We start from the raw sequence: 19,821 nt of genomic DNA, 5'->3' as shown, positions 1-19,821 counted from the left end.
CCGGGCGGGAGACTGCTTCCCAGCACTTCTCCAGCCTCCGGAAGTCTGAAGTGATGCAGTGATAGAATTAAGCTGACCTTTCTTCAAGTCCAGGGCCCCGAGGCTCAACGTTCTTTCAGCATTTAAAAAAATAATAATTTGGGCACTCACAACAGTTCTTTGAAAATGTGCCAAATCTCAGTGCTTGCACATGTCAATAAACGTGTGCATACAGCTCACTCAACGAAGTATGTCACTTACAGATGCTATGTGTGCTTATAACAGGATAACACCATCTCCAGAGGAGCTGTGCATGGCCTTTGGTCAGCCAGTTCTTCCTACAGTTCCTACATGCAGGAAACTGACTTACTCAAAGCGTGAGAAGACAATGAGGCCAGGGAAAAGTTGCAGGCTCACTGAATGGATATACACTGCCATTCCTGGTACATCTACACTGGAATTCAAAGTTCAGTGTCTGTATTATCTAATGACTGATTTTTAAAAGGATGATGAATAGGGAGGGGAGGGAGGTAACAAAATACACAGAGATGGAGGGATAAAGGATGAACAAATGCAGCAGTGGTACTCAGTAAAAGGGTGATGAACAAAAGCAACTTCATCTTGGCTTATTAGTACATACTATACATTTGAATTAAAACGTGATTACCCAAACAGGCCAAGTTCAAAGTAGCACTAAAGTAGCCAACCCCCAAAGTGCACTGAAGCACACAAAAGCCACGAAGTACCCTAACAAGCGAGATTGTTTGGGAGAGGGGGCAGGAAAGGCCACGCCTGCCTGGTGATGCTCTACAGGGCTCATGAGTGCTGGAATCTGGCCCGTAGGAAAGGCATCCTGACTCCACGTTGGGTAAGTCATTCTCTTGGCTGTTTCCTGATCTGTACACCTGCCTTCCAGGGTTGTCGCATTATCATTACATGTAATACGAAGTGTCTGCCTGGCACTTCATCAGTGTGACTGGTTACTCAGGAAAAGAGGAAGTTGCAATAAAATCAGGTAGTGAAAGCAAAAGTGAGACAGGCACGTGGCTGGCTGGCTGGCTAGGGAGCGGTCCATGTCAGGGCTGGGCCCTGAATGAGACATGGAAAGTGTCTCTCCATTGCCTAACAAGCCCGCGCCTCAGGCTCGGCACAAGCCGGGCCTGCTTTACGCTCAGTCTCAGACAATGTCATAGAGCCCGAGTCTACTAAGAAGTTCAGCTTTAAAACACTAGGCTCTTTCCTGGTAGACTGAAGATCACAATTTGGTCTTGCCTGGCTCTGCTTTCCAGGCCCCAGACAGAACAATGACCAGATGGGAACATGGCAGAGGTGAAGGGTGTCTCAGCTGTGCCTGGCATAGTGTAATCTGTCCAAGACGAGAAAGCAATTAATTTTAAAAACAGACAGCTAACCTCAAACCACCCTTAAAAGCCTGTCTGCAGCTTCACTGCGACTCCACACAATTGTTTTTGGTTCCTTTTTCAGGAACCCAGGGGAAGCCTGTGTCATCCTTTCTGCTTTGAGTGACAGGAGGGGGGGAGGGGCGTCTTCTCAACTAGGGCAATTCAGCTTATGCTGCTCCAGGAAGTGAGCGCAACTCAGTCACCAACCCGCAGGGACGGGGGCAGGGGCACAAGTCAACAATTTCAAGTCGAAGCATTGCTGCCCCAGCAGGCTGGTCCTCCTTTGAGAGAGAGAGGGTCACAGCCTGTAATTTTCATATGGAAATACCAACCTGGCCATCAATACATTCAGTACCTAGAGTTCTTTATGTATATGTGTGTGTGTGTGTGTGTGTGTGTGTGTGTGTGCCACACACACGCACACATGTACAACATACCTGGGGCTTAAACTCAGGGACTGGGTGCTTTGCTTTCCCTGAGCATTTTTTTGCGCAAGGCTAGTGTTCTACCACTTAAGTCATAGCTCCACTCCTAGCTTTTTTGATGCTTACATGGAGGTAAGAATCTCATGGGCTTTCTTTCCCAGGATGGCTTTGAACCTCGATCCTCAGATCTCAGCCTTCTAAGTAGCTAGGATTTATAGGCATGGACCACCAGCACCCAGGCCTAGATCTCTTAATGGAAATAGAACCCTAGCGATGGTCCTTTCCAAAGGGCTCAATCTCCAAGAGACTGATACCATCTTTTTCTACAGCCCAGACAAGACAGGCAAAATCTGAGAGAGCCATACAAATTTTCCCTTTCTCTAGGTTTTGAAATGTTATCCTTATACCAAGTTAAAGCAGTCCAGCTGGGCATTGGTGGCTCACACCTGTCATCCTAGCTACTCACGAGGCTGAGATCTAAGGATCGCAGTTCAAAGTCAGCCCAGCCAGGAAAGCCCATGAGACTCTTATCTCCTAATTAACCGCCAGAAAACCACACGTGCTGCTGTGGCTCAAGTGACAGAGCGCTGAGGGACAGCAACAGGGCCCAGATATCAAGCCTCATAATGGGGGGGTGGAGGGGGAAGGAGTGCAGAAGCAATCCTGTAATGCCACTGGACAGACCCGGCACAGCCACATAATTCTGGTGTTGTGTCAGGACTGTACTGATCTTCACTTCTATTCAGTATGACTTTAAGAAAAACTACATAAAACTTACTATGTGCCGAACTATCCCAGTAGCACACCCACTGTCCTGGGTCAAGTCATAATCATGGGGAGCTGAGCACATGACAGAGCACTCATCTGATGTGAGCGAACCTCTGGTTCAATTCCCAGCACCACAAGACAACACACAAAGCAACAGCAAGCTGGCAAGAGTATGTGTTTGTGGTCATTCTTACAAAGAAAAAAAGGTAGCATATAAAAAAAAGATAATATTCAACCCCACCAGGTGCTCACGGAGGTGTTCGTGGTTCGGGAACTACATCAGATTTAATTTTGTTTACATTTTCTGCAATGATACATATATTTAGAATTAAAAAAAAATTTCCTGGGGAAGAGAGGAAAATCAAGACAAATTAAAAGCAGAAAATTTTACTTTTGTAATAAACACCTCTTACCCAACAGGCAAAAATGGAAAGAACTGGTTTAAGACAGTTTTTCTTAATAGCTTCTAAATAAACACTAACAGTCCTAGGACCTGCTACCATGAATGAGGTGACACAAAGTCTGTGCCAGTTTGAAGCTACCATTTACACAGGCTGCCTGCTGGTCACAAGGTGGCTTCAAAAGACTTGTCACACCCACACCGTTTCAAAGAACTGGTGATAACATGGCCTTCCTCACTTCTGGGCCTTTGGCCAAGATCAAGTGTAAAAATCACCTCCAAAGTGGAAGTCACAGGAAGAAGGGAGACTATGAACTTCCCCTTATAGAATGGATGAGCACCAGGGATTAAATATATACACATTCCTCCCTGTTACAGGAAGAATTTAAGACAACTTAATCAAAATGCATGAAGATGGGAAAAATGAGCTCGAAAGAAAAGAAAGCCAAAGAAACCCTGAGCAGGAAACCCTGAGCGAAGCATGGAGGACAAATCAGGGCAGAGCTGCTCCACCAGCTCTAGGCCCAGGGCAGGGCTTGGCCAATGAGAACTCAGGAAACTCCCTCTCACATCCTGTACATGTGACCCGAACATGTGCTCAGGGCAGACCCATCTCAGCTCCAGCCTTTCCAGCAGGGAGAATCACAAGGCGGCTCATTCATTCAGGGTTAAGTATAGAATGATCCCTCCGGGCCACAGGGAGGAAGCAGGACAAAGTGAGTGGGTGCACAGGAAGAAGTTTGGGAGGCAGGCAGCAGTTCACCCTTCTGAAAGTACTGCCACTCAGAGTGGGCCTGGGCCTGCTAAGAGTTCAGGGGACTGAGGCCAGCAAGAGACTGGCACAGGCCTCTCTCATCTGGGGCTGAGGGTGGGTAAGGCCTTGAGCCCTGCGTGGGATGCTGCCAGCATTCCTCCACCCAGTGTCACAGCCCTTCGCCTCGGTATCAGACGAAGATGTGGCTTTCCGGCTATGTGGTTTCCTCTTTGACAATCTTCAACTGACTCACTCTCCTTACAACACAGAGGAATAGGTGAGAAAACGTCAAGAGATCGTGAATGGTAGGAACATTATTTTAAAAGAGAAATCAACATTATACTCTTTCCTATCAGTCTTAAGAAACAAACTTAGGGGGCAAGCAAGTATTAAAGAACATTTTCCCCCCACTGGGTATAGTGGCACAGGCCTATAATCCCAGCACTTGCAGGCTGAGAGTTCAAGGCAAGTTTGGGCTACAGAATAAGATTAAAAAAGGAGGCGGGAAGGGAGGGAGGGAAGGAGGGGGGGAAGAGGGAGAGAGAGAGAGGGGAGAGGGAGAGAGAGGGGGGGGGTACTTTTCTTCAATTAAGCATCTGGCAAGGCAGACTTCCATCACCTCTGTGATGGTCACTTACTTCCAAGAACCTGCCCCAGGAGCCAGGTCCACAACAAGCCGGGAGACCATAGATAAGCTCCTTGCAGAGGCAAGAATTCAGATTCAGAGTATAGATGGCAGAAAGCAAATCCTGACCCCAGACATACTGCAGAGCAAGTCTGCAAGACTGTGCTGCTGTGATGTGTGTGCGCGTGCACACACATGTACACACACGTGTGCACACACATACATGAAACAGGAGCACAGGTTCAGGCCTGCTTGGACTGTTTGGATCTGGGTTTTAGAGCCATCCTAACTGGTCCTAAATAACCATAATTTCTTCTAAAAAAAAAAAAAAGTAGACTGGTGGTGTAATGGTATGGTGCTTGCCTAACGAGCTCAAGATACTGAGTTCAAACCCTAGTACCACCAAAAAGGGAGGAAGATAGATGAGCTAAATCCATGTTTTTCAAAACTGAAGTAAGAAAGAAATCTGAAAAACCTTCACGGACAATCAAGCCACCCTGAACTCTCTCGGGCTGGCCGTCCGCTATCAGCCAGAGTACTGAGGCGCTTCCTGGAAGCCGCCCTCTCCCCACACTTCGCTGAGCAAGGTCGAGTGCGTTGCAGACACTCATTCAATCTTAAGGCTCTGGGAAGCATGTGAAGTACCATTCTCCACAGGAAACGGAGGCTTCCAGCCAACTAGAGAACTTGCCCAGGGTCACAGAGCTCCAGAGAAGGAAAGCAGAGGCCAGCAGATGTCTGTGTCACCCCAGAGACCAGCCCAACCACTTTCCTTCCCCCTCATGCCCCGGGGTGGGTCATGGCCCACAGCACCGTTCAGGTCTTGGGTTCCAGGTGGCTGTGAAGACTGAGGAAGCAGCCACCACAGATGAGGAACTCTTACCCGCTTCAGCTCAGCCCAGCAAGGCACCGATTCAGTGCCGGGACGGACTTGACACGAAGCCAGAAAACCGCACTCAACTCCAGGCTTCTGGGACAATGTGTTTACTGCACAAAGTCCTTCCCACTTATTTCTGGATATGATCATCAAAAACATACAGGGTTTATAGCATACCATCAGCCTTTGCACTCGTGATCAACTTACAAGAACCCTACTTTCACGGCACCAACAGCTCCATGCCCAAGGTCTTCTGGGTGCTGCTTCACAGCACCAACCTGACACCAACCCAGAGCATGTGTGCATGCGCGCATGCGCACACCCACACATATTTACAATCTGTGTACAAGCAAAGGCAGTGGCTACCAGGGCTTCAGACATGGCATTGAATGGAGGCAGGAAGGCAGGCAGCTTGAATACATTTTCTCTGTAACTAGGGGTCTGTAACTGCTCCTCTCCCCCAGAGCCAAAAAAACCCAGAAGGCACTGGCAGGGATGCAAGCTGGAGCCCTCCCAAGAAAAAACGCTGTGGCTGGCCCTCCCGTGTGTCACCTAGAAGCACAACACTACAACTGAGGACAGTGGAGTTACAAGAACACCATAACCACTTAACCGGTGCTCTGCAGGACAAGGTTCACTAACTTATACCACGTGACCAGCCTCTGACTTGACCCGCCTCCAATTTTAGACAGTTCCTCCCAAGGGCTGTCATCTCCTCTTTTTAATCTAGCTTTCTTCACAAACTAATGGCTCACTGGAGAAAAAGGAGAACCTATAGCAAAGTGCTAAGAATATATAAAAATCACTTACATCGTGGAGTATCCACTCTGTACTTTCTTTCCTATGTTGCACAAATACCTAATGTCAGATTTTAAGCCAAATGGCCACACCCTGGCCATATCATTTCATTATCTGGTCTCAACTATATTCTGGATGTTTCTTTCACTTCAAGAAAAACAAGACAGGGCTGGGAAGGTGGCTCAGTGGTAGAGCGCTTGCCTTGCAAGCCTGAGGCCCTGGGTTCAATTCCTCAGCACCACATAAGCAAAAAGAAAAAAGCAGGAAGTGGTGCTGTGGCTCAAGTGGTAGAGCGCTAGCCTTGAGCTGAAGAGCTGAGGGACAGCGCCCAGAGTTCAGGCCCCACGAATGGACCCCCTCCCCCCCCCAAAAAGACATACTAGTTCTTCCTAGAGATGAAACCGTGAATCTAAGCACTGAGCTAATCCCCAGCCCTCTGAAATTCTAGATAAATCTTGCTATCTAGAGCAAGTACCAATGTGTTCTCATGCTCTTCCAGCCCATTCCCTGGAGAGCAAGACTGACCTTAAAGATCTTCTTAAATCCATATCCTATCAAGCTAGTCTGATGCTGAAATACCACATCTGCCAGACAGACAACCCATAACACAAAACGCAGATTCCTCAGGCTGGCCTGAGTTCTCTGCCTAGCGCTCATGTCCTGGCCCTCAGCCCCAGGAACTGTCCCTTCTTTCCCACAGTGCCTTCAAAACGTCCTGCTACTTCATGTTGCAGGAAACCTGTTATTCTCCTTCTCAAAAATTCCCACTCAGCTCTCAAGGTTCAGGGAAAGAAAGTGGGACTGTGGGTGATGCTGCCACTTCTGTACTCCTATAGTATTCTGTTTGGGTTCCTTGTAAATCCTCATGTCCAATGCTGTCACCCACATTCTACCCAGGACTAAACTGTCGGACTGGAGGCCCAGGCCTAGGACCTTTCAGGAACCCGGCAGCTTACTGAATGGACACAGGGAAGTCACACCACCCAGAGGTGCAAACACAAACGTCACCTCCGCACAACCAGCCCTACCCGTGGAATACTTCCCATGAGGGCATCAAGGTTCCAAGTGTGATAAATGAGACCTCGCTCATTTCCAGGACCAGAGTCTTTACTGCTCCCCTAGCTACAGCAAACTCAATACCCGAACGAGGTAACTAGATGGTGCCCCCAAAGTACTTACAGATTGGTTACTTGCATTTTATAAAATAAATGTTTACCAAACTGGATTGCAACAAAGAAAGCGAGAACTGCTCTGAAGTATCTGAAGAGAAGCATGATTTACTTAGGTTAACAAACAAGAAAACAGCCCTATGATATATTAGGGAGGCGCTCGTTAAGAGTGCCAGCGAGAACAGTTTGTCTCCATTCATGTATTGGGAGAAGGTCATTACTGATAAAATCCAACCCCAGAGGGAAGGCTGGAGTTCTCACGCCTCCCTCCCACAGCCCCTGTAGACCAGGGTGACCTTCTCCAGTACACTGGTCACCCCAGGAAAAAGTACAGCCTCCTTTCTTTTGAGAAAGTAAAGAAAGAACAAAGCTGTTGCACATCTTCAGCCCAAGAGGTAAGAACGGAGATAAATAAGAGGTACTGGGTTACCTCTATGTTCTGGGCATTAACATTGACTAAAGAGTCAGTGTAGTGATACATGCCTGTAATCCCAGCACCCCGGAACCTGAGCAGGATCAACCTGACCCACATGAGCAAGATAAAGCAAAACAAACAACAATAACCAACAAGCAAAAAGGATTTGAGAAGCTAAATTTGTGGGGGGGGGGGAGGGAGGGATTTCATCAAAACCAACTAAAAAAAAGAAACCCTGAAATCATTTCAAAACTCTTCCCTCAAGAAGAGTTAAGTGTAGCCAAGGAATGTTTGAAACAGATGACCAACATGGGGGCCTTGACTACCGGATATTGAAATATTATCCAACTTCCAATCCTTTCAATGGGTGGTGCTGGCATGGGAACAGACAGAAAGATCCATGGAACAAAATGCAAGGTACAAACACATGCCCCAGAAAGTGGAGTACATGAAGATGGTATTTCTACTTGGTGAGGAAATGAGTGTTTATGCAACATGTCAGACTGAGTCTATGGACGATGGGGAGGGGGAATGGAGGCTGAGCCAGGCACTGATGGTTCACACCTATAATCCTGGCTATTCAGGAGCTGAGATCCAGAGGATCATGCTTTGAAGCTATCCTAGGCAGGAAAGTCCAAGAGACTCCATCTCCAAAATAACCAGCAAAAAGCAGGACTGGAGGAGTGGCTCAGGTGTCTGAGCACCAGCAGCACAGGCAGGAGGCCCTGGGTTTTTAACCCTAGGGTTCTAAATCAAAAGGAGAAGAGAAAGGAGGGGAAGGATGGGGAAGAGAGGAGAAGGAGAGAGGAGGGAAGGGAGGGGAAAGGAAGGGAGGGGAGGAGCGGGGAAGAGGTTGTCTTCAAAAATCTCTCAAGTTTCTAGACTTAAGGGAAGTGGACCTAAAATCAGAAAGGTAAAGTTAGACTAGACGAGTTTAACATCTAACAAAAAGATAGATAAAAAATGAATTATTAGTAATTCATGACAGGTTCTCACAACCTGCTGATAACTGGCATAATAAATCACTTCAGAGAAGCCATAGTGTTTTAAAGTGAAATTACCTAGCAAACAAATTACTTTCTGTGTTTATTTGTCGACCCTGGCTACCTTCTTCCTTGCCTGCATGAACCATCAAGTGTTCTTTCTCATTCACTTAAAACAAATTTCCACAAGCCTGGACTCCAGTCCCCTTTCTCTCACTTGCCTTTTGGGGGTTCTTGCTTAGCCAGAGGTCCCTGCTTTAGGCCTACGTGGTCTTGGATGACAATAGCACACCAGCTCCTTGCTCCAACGCCTGAGAGAAGGGACTTCTGCCCACCCTCGCTGCTCTCCGGTTTCCGCGGTGTCTACCACTAACTGAACCCTCATTTAGTGTCCTCCCTCTACAATCAGCATGTGTCCTGCTGTGTCCCAACACTCAAAGAGTCTAGACCCAAAAGGGTCATGCAAGCATTTGCTTTATAAAAGGATGAGTGTTAAGTGCATCTAAAATCAGGATGGCTCCAGACAGCCCAAGCGCTAGGCATCCACTCAGGCTCTACTGAAGTTAGTTCAGCTGCTCTCTGACCAGATACACTTTGAGCTTTGTTTTGCCTGCTTTAAAAAAGTCTGTTGCATGTCTGCTGTCAGCTGCTGCTGCCCCGCCATCTCTCCAGGACTCCCTCCCCACTTCAAGTGCCTGGCAGGTCAGACAAGCACACAAGGACAGGGCTGCTCGGCCATCGGCCATCGGCCATCGGCTGCAGGAAGCTCCGCGCACTTTCTTGGATTTTCCAAAGGGCTTTCTAGCTATCTCTGGATCTCAGCATTTGGAAGGAAGAGATTGCCAGTTCCTAGTCCGTCGTCACTACCTCATCACACTTATTAAAAGCGTTGGCATCTCCGTCCATAGTCAAACAGTAGTGAAAGAAGGGAGGGAGGAAAGGAGGGAAGGAGGGAGCTAGCTACTCGAGAAGCAAAGATTGGGAGGATGGCACTTTGAAGCTAACCTGAGCAAAACAGTTCACAAACCTCAACCGATTTTTTTTTTTTAAAAGCTGGCTATGGTGGCACACTTGCCATTCTAGCTACACAGGAAGCATAAACAGAAGATCACAACACAACAGCTCATACGAAAAATAAGGAAAACAAAAAAGAGCTCAAGTAGTGGAGCACCTGCCTAGCAAGTACAAGGCCCTGAGTTCAAATCCCAGTACTGCCCAAAGAAAAGAAAACAAAAAAAATGCTTAGGAGGAGAAATGTAAAAGGAAAAAAGAAAAGAAAAAAAAAAGAGCACACACTCAGTTCCAAACAAGAATTCCACCTTCAAGACTGAAGCCTATTTTCCTACAGAACTGTACATGGAATTCCCGGCTGAACAACTCAGTGTGGACTATTGGCCCAGGCTGCAAAGAACAGCAAAACTGTAATCATAAGTTACACCCTACAACCTCCATCCCAATTCAGACCTTCTCTGAAAATTCCTTTAGGCTAAAATTGTCTTGGGCCATCTCTTCCAGCCAATCTAAACACAGGGTGGACCAGCTGAGAGGTAGAGGGCTGAGTCAGCAGGGGCAAGGCCCACCCAACAGGTCTCAGCACCGGCTCTCTGGGCGAGAGAGCTAAAGGGTGTGGGTGAAGGCAGAGGCTAGGGGGGAGGTAGCCCTTGGGCTCAGAAGGCTGAGGTGTCACCCACAGGGGAAAGCCTGGACAGAAGGCAAAAAGACAACTGACTCTACTTTCCCCTCAAGTGCCTAGAAGAAAATAAACAATGAGATAAAATCCTAACATCCTTTTAAAAAAACAAGATGAAAAGCAAGTAGCAGATGTGGAAGAGAGGCCACCAGTGAGACTCAACCCCATTCTTTGGGAAGCTCCGGACAATTAAAGAACTGTAAGCACTGCCCATTTTCTGGGAACCCCCCCCCCCCCTTACAGATTTCTCAGCAGTGATTCTGTGATCACGAAAATGTGTTTGCTGGGTGCAGGATAAGGGCTCACATAACCTATTTGAACAAATTAGTAATAGTAATTCCACATGGCCCGTCACCCAACTGCAGTCATGCAGATCTACTGTCAAAGCCATAAACTAAATAACCTAATGGTTACTTGTTTTTTGTTTTGTTTTGTTTTCTATTTCTTGAGGCAGGTTCTCCCTAAGCAGCTCCAGCTGCCCACAAACTCAAGATCTGCTTCAGGCTCCTGAGTGCTGGGATTACAGGTGTGCAGCCGTCACCACCACTACTCTCGCCGTCCATTTTTTTGATTGGGACAATTCTTTAGACAAAGGGCCTAAAATCCCTGAGAAATGATGGTGTACCTGGAAGAAAACCTGGACTATTTCCAGGTCACTGCGTCAGTGTGCATTTCGGATACCTTCATTCTAAGCTTTCTGGCCACTGGGGACCCTTCCCAGAACATCTGCTCTTGACTTAAGCAAAACCTAAAGGAAACATACAGGGCTGGGGACAGAACCATTCAAAGCAGTTACTGCTTTCCTTAAAGGAAGAGGCCAACTGTACACGTGTGTCCCCACACAACACGCAGTGCCTGGGAATGCAGCCCCGGGCTTGGCATTTTTAGAAGTACTGGCTATACAATTAAGAACAAACAGCAACGTCTTCAGCCTTGCCCTGGACTGACTGCTGGAGAAAGTGAATTCCCAGAGCCTGAGGGCTCTGAAGCCATTCCTGGCACTTGTTTGTTTACCCATACAGTAAGTGGCATAAAGTTTCCACCAAAGGACTCTAACTGAATCTACACCCCTTGTCTGCTTCAGATCCACTTCAGTGGATCTTCTAACCATGCCAAATCATCTCTCCTCTAAACACTACTCGGGCTAATCTCTTTTGTTAATCCCGGGCATGGCTGCGGCCACGGTGACTGGGTAACACGCGGCCAGCGCTGTAACGGAACTCGGAATTCGAACTCGGGGTTGCAGACGTCACGGAACCCTCCACTCAGCCTTCCCACCTGGCTCTCCCTCGACTTCACAGACGGAACGGATGTGGCCACGGGTGCAGAGGACCGGCCCCCTCTAACTGCGACAGTACACTACGGAAGGGCTCTAGCTGAATGAATCTACATGAGATCTTACCTTGGCAAGGATAAAGTGCCCACTTTGGGGAATCAAATGCTAACCCCGCTGCCAACACGATCAGAGGCTAACCTTAATTAGAGGGAGACCCTTTCAACAAAGGAGAAGCCGAGGCGTGGAGATCCGACGTGCTTTGCACACGATCAGCGTGGGGGACACCCCTGGGGAGAGGGGGTGGCTAGGTCCCTCGGACTCCAGAGTCTTACCCTTGGGAAATGCGCCCACCTTCCCCGTCCTCTGGCCTCTGATGCTGGGGGGCAGCTCCCCGACCCACCGGAAGCCCGGGAGCCACGGGTCGGGGAAGCTGATCTCAGGAGCCCTAAGAGAACGGGAAGGTCCGCCCGCCGGGGTGCGGGGTGCGGGGTGCGGAGGAGGCCGGGGCCGGTGGGGCTCACCTGTAGGCCGCCACGGCGCGGGTCTGCAGGTATTTCTGAGCCGTCATGACTCCCACGAAGAGAAAGTTCCTGTCGCGCTGACCGCCATCCGGAGCCGAGCCGTGGGACCAGAGCTGCGCCCCGCGCGCCTCGCCGCGCGCCCCGCCGGCCTGGGACGCCGCGGCCCCCGCCGCCGCCGCCGCCGCCGCCGGGCCCGGCCGGCAGCCCTCCAGGCTGGCCCGGCGCCGCGGGCCCACCCGCTTCAGCTCGGAGGCGCGGGGCAGCACGAGCCGCGAGGCCAGCACGAAGCCCACCACCAACCCGAGCAGCATGCTGAGCCAGGCGCGCCGGCCGCGCGCGGCCATGCCCGCGCCCCTCCGCCCGCCGGGCCGCCGCCGCCGCCGGCCCCCCGCGCGCCCTCAGCCCGCCGCCGCCCCCGCCCGCGGAGGCCAGCCCGACCTAGCGCCGCCAGGCCCGGCCCGGGCAGCGCCGCGGCCGCCGCGGGCCCGCCGCGCCCATCGCGTCGCCCCCGAGCCGCCCGCAGGCCCCGCGCCGGCGCTTTGTTCCGCGCGCCCGCCCCCGCCGCCGCGGCCTGCGCCTTTAAGACGGGACCATGCCCGGCGCGCGCCGGCTGCGGCTCGGGGGCGACGCGGCGGCTCCTCCCGCCCGCGCGCGGGGGAGCGAGGCTCGGGCGACGGCGACCGCGGAGCCCTCCGAGCGCGGGCTGCGACCCCTCTCCGCTCGCGTGTCTCGGCTAAGCCCGTGCCGTTCCCGCCCCTGTCTTCTCCGTGACCGGCGCCGCCGCCGTCGCACATCATCCGGCTTAGCTCGCCATTGCCACCGGAGCCCCTCACGTCACGCACAGCGCGTTTTGAAGCGGGCCCGGCGGCGGCGGCGAGTCGTGGCCCCTCTCGGGATCCGTCCGCGCTACGTGATTGGTGCAAAAGTGAATGGGGGGCGGTTCACGTGGCCAAAGTTTGACCAAAAAAAAAAAAAAAAAGCCGCCCGCCCGCCTGGCGAGGTCTGCGGTCCCACCGAGGGGGACGCGTCGGCCCGAGAGCGGCCCTCCAGGACCGACTGCCCATCACCGGAGGCCACGCCCCCAGCCACCGAGACCACGCCCGCTCACCCAAAACCACGCCCACACCGCAGAAGCCACGCCCAGTCGTCCGGAGGCCCGCCCCCGGGCCCGCGGCCACGCCCCGGTGCAAGGGCGGGCCACGTCTCAGCACATCCCTGGAGTTTTTTGCAGAAGAAGGGGCTACTTGGTCCCCAGATTCTCCACGAACCGCACGTTCCTCCCGCCCAGACTGTCCTCGGATAAACCCCACTGCCTCGCCCTTCCTTGCAGCCAGACCGTCGTCCACACTGTAGCTTTCTTCCCGCCCGTCCTGGGGGTTGGGGGGGGGGGGCGCGGCGCGTGGAGGGTCCGTGCAAGGCCCGGAGCCGGAACTGTGAACCCAGTGTCCTTGATCCCTGCCCCTCCACGCTGAGCCAAATAAACGAGGAAGGTCCGTGGGAAGGCTGCCGGCCGACGCGACGCCCTGGGTTCAAGGCCCGGGGCGGCCAAAGTGGAATAAAGCCATCCTTCAGGTCCAGGCTTCCCGCAGCCCCGCTGCGCGGGGTCTCTCCGGTGGTTTGGGGCAATCGGGCAGGTAGCACCCCGAAAGCCCAGGCTGTCGTAGTGACCCTTCCGCCTGCTTCTGCTTCCCCAGTGCTGGGATTACGGGTGTGACCACTCTGCTCCACTAGGTTGGGGTCTGTCTTTCATTCGTGTGTGTGTGTGTGTGTGTGTGTGTGTGTGTGCGCACGCGTACCTGAGCTCGAACTCCGGTCCTTGTGTTTAGCTGTTTTGCTCACTTTACCAGCTGAGACATTTCCAACGTGGAAATAGTGAGTCTCACCGAGTTTTCTGCCTGGGTTGGCCTCAAGCCTCAAGCCTCAGATCTCAGCCTCCAGATAGCTAGGAGTACAGGTGTGAGGCCCCTGCACTTGGCAATGGTGGAGTTTTCTAATGGAACCGTTTAAGAGAAAAGCATTTTTTTCTGGGCCTCAGAGATTCTCATTTTAAGCAAACGAACCCAGACCTTAGGGACAGAAAGGAGGCACACTTAGGACAATCCTTGGCTCTCTCTTCAGTATTCATAGGACTGAAATATTACACAGTTTAAAATATCGAACTGTGGGAGATGTGGACTTGTAGGCTGCTGAATGGTGGTGACTCTTGTTTATTCTTTGGATGTTACCACTTTCTTTGACACTTGTGATTTATTCCGGGAATAGTTTATGACCCACCTCCCCACAGACTCCATCCCTAAGAGATGATCAACATCTAAAAATAAAATATTCGTTAGGCAGTGAATACAGGATTGCAACTGTGGTCTTGGGTAAAATACAGAATATGTAACTGTGAATTACAGGCTCAGAAACCATCTAGATTTCCAGTAAGATCACGAGCCACAAATGCCAAAGAGGCACCAGAGTCCCCCAAAATGTAGCAACAGCTCCACCACTCAACACTTTTTACATGAAGCACAACTCTGACAAGCCACAGATCTTATGGTCTAGTCAACAAGTTCAATATCTTCCAGCCTGAAATCCTCTTCTAAGATCCAGCGAAAAGCGTGAAAAGCTGTGATGGGAATAATCTCAGGAGAAAGTTGAGTATCTTGTCCTAAGTACTCTAGGCCTAGGCCTCTAGGCCTCTGCCTCATTACCTGGCTCTGTGGGGCCACCCTCTAGGGGCCAGAATGTCCCCTTACATGACTACTGTTGTTGGTGGTGGTGGTGGTTGTGGGGCCTGAACTCTGGGCCTGGGCGCTATCCCTCGGCTCTTCAGCTCTTCAGCTCAAGGCAAGCGCTCTACCACTTGAGCCACTGGCGCCACTTCCAGTTTTCTGAGTGGTTTATTGGAGATAAGAGTCTCTCGGATTTTCCTGCCTCAGCTGGCTTTGAACCATGATCCTCAGATCTCAGCCTCCTGAGTAGCTAGGATTACAGGTGTGAGCCACTGGCACCCGGCACATGAATGTATTTTGTCAGTATTGGAGATTGAACTGCTCAGGGCCTCACGCTTGCTAGACAAGTGCTTTATCTCTTCAGGCACTCCCCTAGAGATAACCTGTGATCTTCCTACCTCAGCCTCTTAAGTAGCTGGGATTATGGGTGTGGGCTACCCTACCTGTTACAATTATGTATGTATATACATATATATTTAGTGCCAGCATAGTTGGGGCTTGAACTTAAGGCCTTGCATTCTCTCCTGGCTTTTTTTCCCCCCTCAAGACTAGCACTTTAACACTTGAGCCACAGTTCCACCTCCAGCATTTTGGAGGTTAACTACAGATAGGAGTCTCACAGACTTTCCTGACCCAGCTGGCTTTGAGCCTCGATCCTTAAACCTCAGCCTCTTGAGTAGCTAGGATTATAAGTATGAGCCTGAAGAAGACATTGAATATCTTATCACCACAAGTGAGATGGGGTTAATCAAAATCAGGACCATTTTACACCAGCAAGTTGAGCCATGAATTAGCCTATGAAGACCCTGGACTTCCCCCACTCCCCACAACCTGGGCGGGCCTGGGCTAGTTCCGGCTAGATCTGGCCCAGGAGACCAGGATGGGGTCTGAGTTCTACTTAGCCAAGCCCAGGGCTTCAAGGTCTGACAAGTTTCTTGTTTTCTGAATTCATCTTTCTACTGGATCAAGTTCAAGTTTCCCCCTTAGTAGTCGTTCAAGCTTGTTACTTAGAAATTTGTTCAAAAAAAAATGCTAGAACATCTATTTCCTTTCTGTTTTCATGAGTGTAATTATCTATGACAGGTAATTAAAATTCATCTCTACCTACCTGGCAGAACATTTTCTCACAAATTACAACTTTGTTCCCACATGCATGACAGCTTTTTTTCCCCCTGCTGCTAACACATAGAATGTCTGTTAAGAGTATAACATTTCGTATAATTTGTTGCAGTTTCTTAGAAACTTTTGGTAAATAGCTCAATTGTCTGCTGGCATCCAGCCTCCAAACAACCCTCTTGAGTTCTCTGAGAGGATTTTCTTTAAAGACATTGAGTCTGAACTCATGCCTCCAACAGGAATCCTTGGAAAAAATATATAATTCCTTTTTTTAAAGTTTTAGAAATATTTTTTTCTAAAAAAAACACTGAATACTGAATTCTAATAACCCAATTTTTCAGAAGCGCTGTTCACTCCTTGCAAAGAATTAGAACAACCACTTTGCTAATATTTACCATCGACCCTCCATTTACTCGATTAAACCAGGCATCCTTTTCTTTTCTTTTTTCCTTTGTGCAGATACTGGAAACCTCAAACCCTCCCCCCCCCTTTTTTTTTCCTCAAGGCTGGCACTCTAGTTCTTGAGCCACAGCTCCATTTCTGGCTTTTTGCTTGTTAGTTGGTAGTGTCTCCTGAACTGTCCTGCCTGGGCTGGCTTTGAATCACAGTCCTCCAATCTCAGCCTCTTGAGTGGCTAAGATTATAACATGAACCACCAGCAACCAGCTCCATTATTCTTGAGGGGGCTTTTAAGCTGAGGCCTTCATTCACTTATTCATTTCTCTCAACATTTCCTTCTATTTGCTGACACGAGAAAAGGGGAAAGTAAAATGTCTCATGTCTGCTTGCAGATACTAGCAGATTCAACATGATCATCTAGAATATTCTCCAGGGCCTCATGCTGGGCTTGGCTTGAGTGCTCCTCACAAAGGTCTTTGAGCAGAGACACAAAGAATTCCTCATTGCTGCCTGCTGTCCGGATGTCCTATCACCTTACTAAAGAGAACAAACTTGGGCTGCCGCTGGCACAGGCATTTCTGAGAATTTACCTCCATGTGCTTTGGGAGATTAACCTCCCTTAGCGCCAGTGACAAGTTTGCTTCGAAGACTCGACCCTTGTATAGCAAAGAATTTTGCCTTTCCCGTCCCTTGCCAAGAAACGCCAGTAATCTTTACAGCTGGGCCAGAATTTCCACAGCTGGACAGATTGCACAAAGACTCCATGCACCAGAGGGGCGCCCCTCCTCAGAATCTGAACCCCAAAAGCACGGCCACCTGAGGGCTGACCACAGTTGGCAGGCTGTGGAGAAACTCCAGCTGGGCACCTCAAACTCACTTTGTTTGGCTCTAGGACTAAGGATGCATAATATTGCTTGGGGGGGAAAAAGAAAACTCAAACTGCAGAAGATTCCAGCTGCTTCAGATCCACAAACCCCCAAAAGTACAACTCAAGATTGAGAACATATGGTCACTCTCTCCGCCCAAAAAGGGGCTACTCAATGATCTCACTCTCAAATCTCTCTCTCATTGCCGTGTACACCCACAATCCAAAAGGATGGTCGTGATATTCTTATTCTAGGTGATAGGACTGTTCTCTGGCCTTGCAATGGTGGTCTGTGGAGGAATTTAAACTAATAAGGGTGTAAAGGTACATTTTGCTGTGAGAGTCCCCAGAAAACGAGGCCACGGCATGCAAACAAAGTATCAGGTGGAGAGAAGAGGTGGAGAGTGCAGTCAAGAATCCAATACAACTGGAAGTGGCGCTGTGGCTCAAGTGGTAGAGCGCTCGCCTTGAGCTGAAGAGCTCAGGACAGCGCCCAGGCCCAGAGTTCAGGCCCCACAACTGACAAAAACAAAGACTTCAATGCAGATCCTACAAAAAGAAGGGGGAAGGGATGGGGAGGGGAGGGATGGGTGTAAAAAGTCCATGAGATGGTCATCTCAACCACAGAGAGAGAGAGAGAGAGAGACAGAGAGAGAGACAGAGAGACACAGAGACAGAGACAGACAGAGAAAGAGACAGAGAGCAGAGTTGTGGTTCAAATGGTAAATTAGCCTTGAGCAAAAAATATCAAGAACAGAGCCCAGGCCCTAGTTTAAGCTGAGAACCGGCACAAAAAAAAGAAAGTGGAGGAATAAAAGAGAAAAAAGGAATCTAGCAAAAGTCTTTTCTTACTTAGATTGTATATTGAACTGGAAGGGGAGGAGGTGAGGACCTTTGTAGAACTTTGAGACTGTAGCGCCCTCTGGTGGCAATCCTGTCCAGTAAGGTTTTCTTTTTCTTTTTTCTTCAGCTACTCTATCGTGAAAAATAAACAGCCATTTTTGAATTATGTGTACTCAAGCATATTCCAATGGTGATATGATATGTCCAGACTGGTACAGGATCTTTGGCTCTCTTCTCTCCTGTGATGAATGGGCCAATTATCTCTCCCAATGAATGTCAGTTTATTGCACCGTGGGAGAGGCTGGTTGATGTCTGGGACCACAAGGCTCAGAGTTCACTTGGGAGAGGGTGTCTGCAGGCCCTTGCTGCAGGAGACAAGATCTGCAAATGAGGGCTTGAAGGCAGCCGGAGCAGACGATCGGCAATGAACCAGCAACAAGCTGGAAGTGGAGGCATGGCTCAAGTGGTAGAGTGTCAGCTTTGAGCGAAAGGACAGTGTTCAAGCCCCAGTACTAGCCATCTAACATTTGTTAAACTAGAAATGTTTTATTTTTAATTATTTAGTAGTATTGAAATCACTCACTTCACCCCGAAGAGGACAAACATGAAGCAGCTGTGTCATTCAGGCTGGGACGCCAAAGTTCCATTCCTGTCCTTCGTGATGTTGAGGAACACACACTCACAGACCCCAGGATCCTACAGAGTGCAGACTCACCCCCAAACCACCCATGGCATCTGTGGCTAGTCATGGAACCCAAGCCCCAGCAATTACTTGAATAGACAGAATGTATTTTTTGGTGCCAGTACCCTGGCTTCAACTCAGGGCCTTATGCTCTTGCTTGGCTTTCTCACTCAAGCTTGAGCTACACCTTTGCGTCCAGCTTTTTGCTGGTTAAGTGGAGTTAAGAGTCTCGTTGTCCCAGCTGGCTTCGAACCTTGATTCTCAGATCACTGCTAGTGCCACTTACAGCTATTTGCTCACTAATTGGAGATGTCTCGTAGCCTTTCCTTGCCCAGGCTGGCTTGGTAGATCTCATCCTGCTACCTGGCTGTGATTACAGGCATGAGCCACCATTGCCTGGCTAAATCTGGACCCAGCAGGAGGGCAGCCCGGGTCCAGATGTGGGGAGATCTCACAGGCTGAAAGGTCACCATAGCCCCAGGAGGCGAATGCTACTGAGAATGGCCAGGAATCTCGCTCCCTGGCGCTGGCTTTTCAGGTCCTCCCACTGAGTCTTGGCATTGGAGGTGACTGTATGCAAGAGCTGGGATGTAGCAAATTACAGATTACCAGATTTCAAAGGCTGGGGCACCCGGTTCTTGGAATTGATTTGATAAGACCAGCCTGAGGAACACATGGCAGTCCCCTATTGCACAACCTGCCAGCTGCCAGACAGGAACCGCCCCCAGATGAGCCACGGGCTGACCACTCCCACGTGAGCTAGGGCAGCCAAGATCAGTGAGCCGAGCGCTGCGGGACATGAGTGGCTTGGGACGCTGGGAAAGTGGATGGCAGCTGTCCCGTACCAGGCCACTGGAGGGAGCTCACCTTTAATTGGTCGGTTATGGCGCTTGAACTCTGGGCCTGGGCGCTGTCCCTGCACTCTTCAGCTCAAGGTTAGCGCTCTACCACTTGAGCCACACTTCTCTTTCCTTTCAGCTCTTTGGGGGGGGGGGGGGGGACATGGGAGGGCTGCCTGCTGCAAATGACAAATAGGACCCCATCATTCTTGGTTCATGTCCTAACTGTGGTGTGGTCGTGGCAGGAGGTGGGTGCTTGGGACATGACCGGGTCATG

At 50.1% G+C, this 19,821-nt stretch overlaps 1 protein-coding gene across 2 annotated transcripts in view; it reads right to left on the bottom strand.

Annotated features, from left to right (window-relative positions):
* Chsy1 (chondroitin sulfate synthase 1) overlaps positions 1–12,427 on the bottom strand; it is a 42,806-nt gene extending 30,379 nt beyond the window's left edge. The window contains exon 1 of one of the 2 annotated variants that reach the window (XM_070043135.1): positions 12,084–12,427. In XM_070043135.1, coding sequence (XP_069899236.1) covers positions 12,084–12,427 — 344 coding nt within the window. Of the gene's footprint in view, positions 1–5,237; positions 5,322–12,083 lie in introns of those variants that run through there. The other variant, XM_070043136.1, reaches the window with a different exon arrangement.
* Positions 12,428–19,821: the final 7,394 nt, after the last annotated feature.

Source organism: Dipodomys merriami, unplaced genomic scaffold (genome assembly GCF_024711535.1).
Source record: "Dipodomys merriami isolate MVZ:Mamm:240054 unplaced genomic scaffold, mDipMer1.0.p SCAF_33, whole genome shotgun sequence".
Taxonomy (NCBI): domain Eukaryota; kingdom Metazoa; phylum Chordata; class Mammalia; order Rodentia; family Heteromyidae; genus Dipodomys; species Dipodomys merriami.
This window is presented reverse-complemented; position numbering and strand designations above follow the sequence as displayed.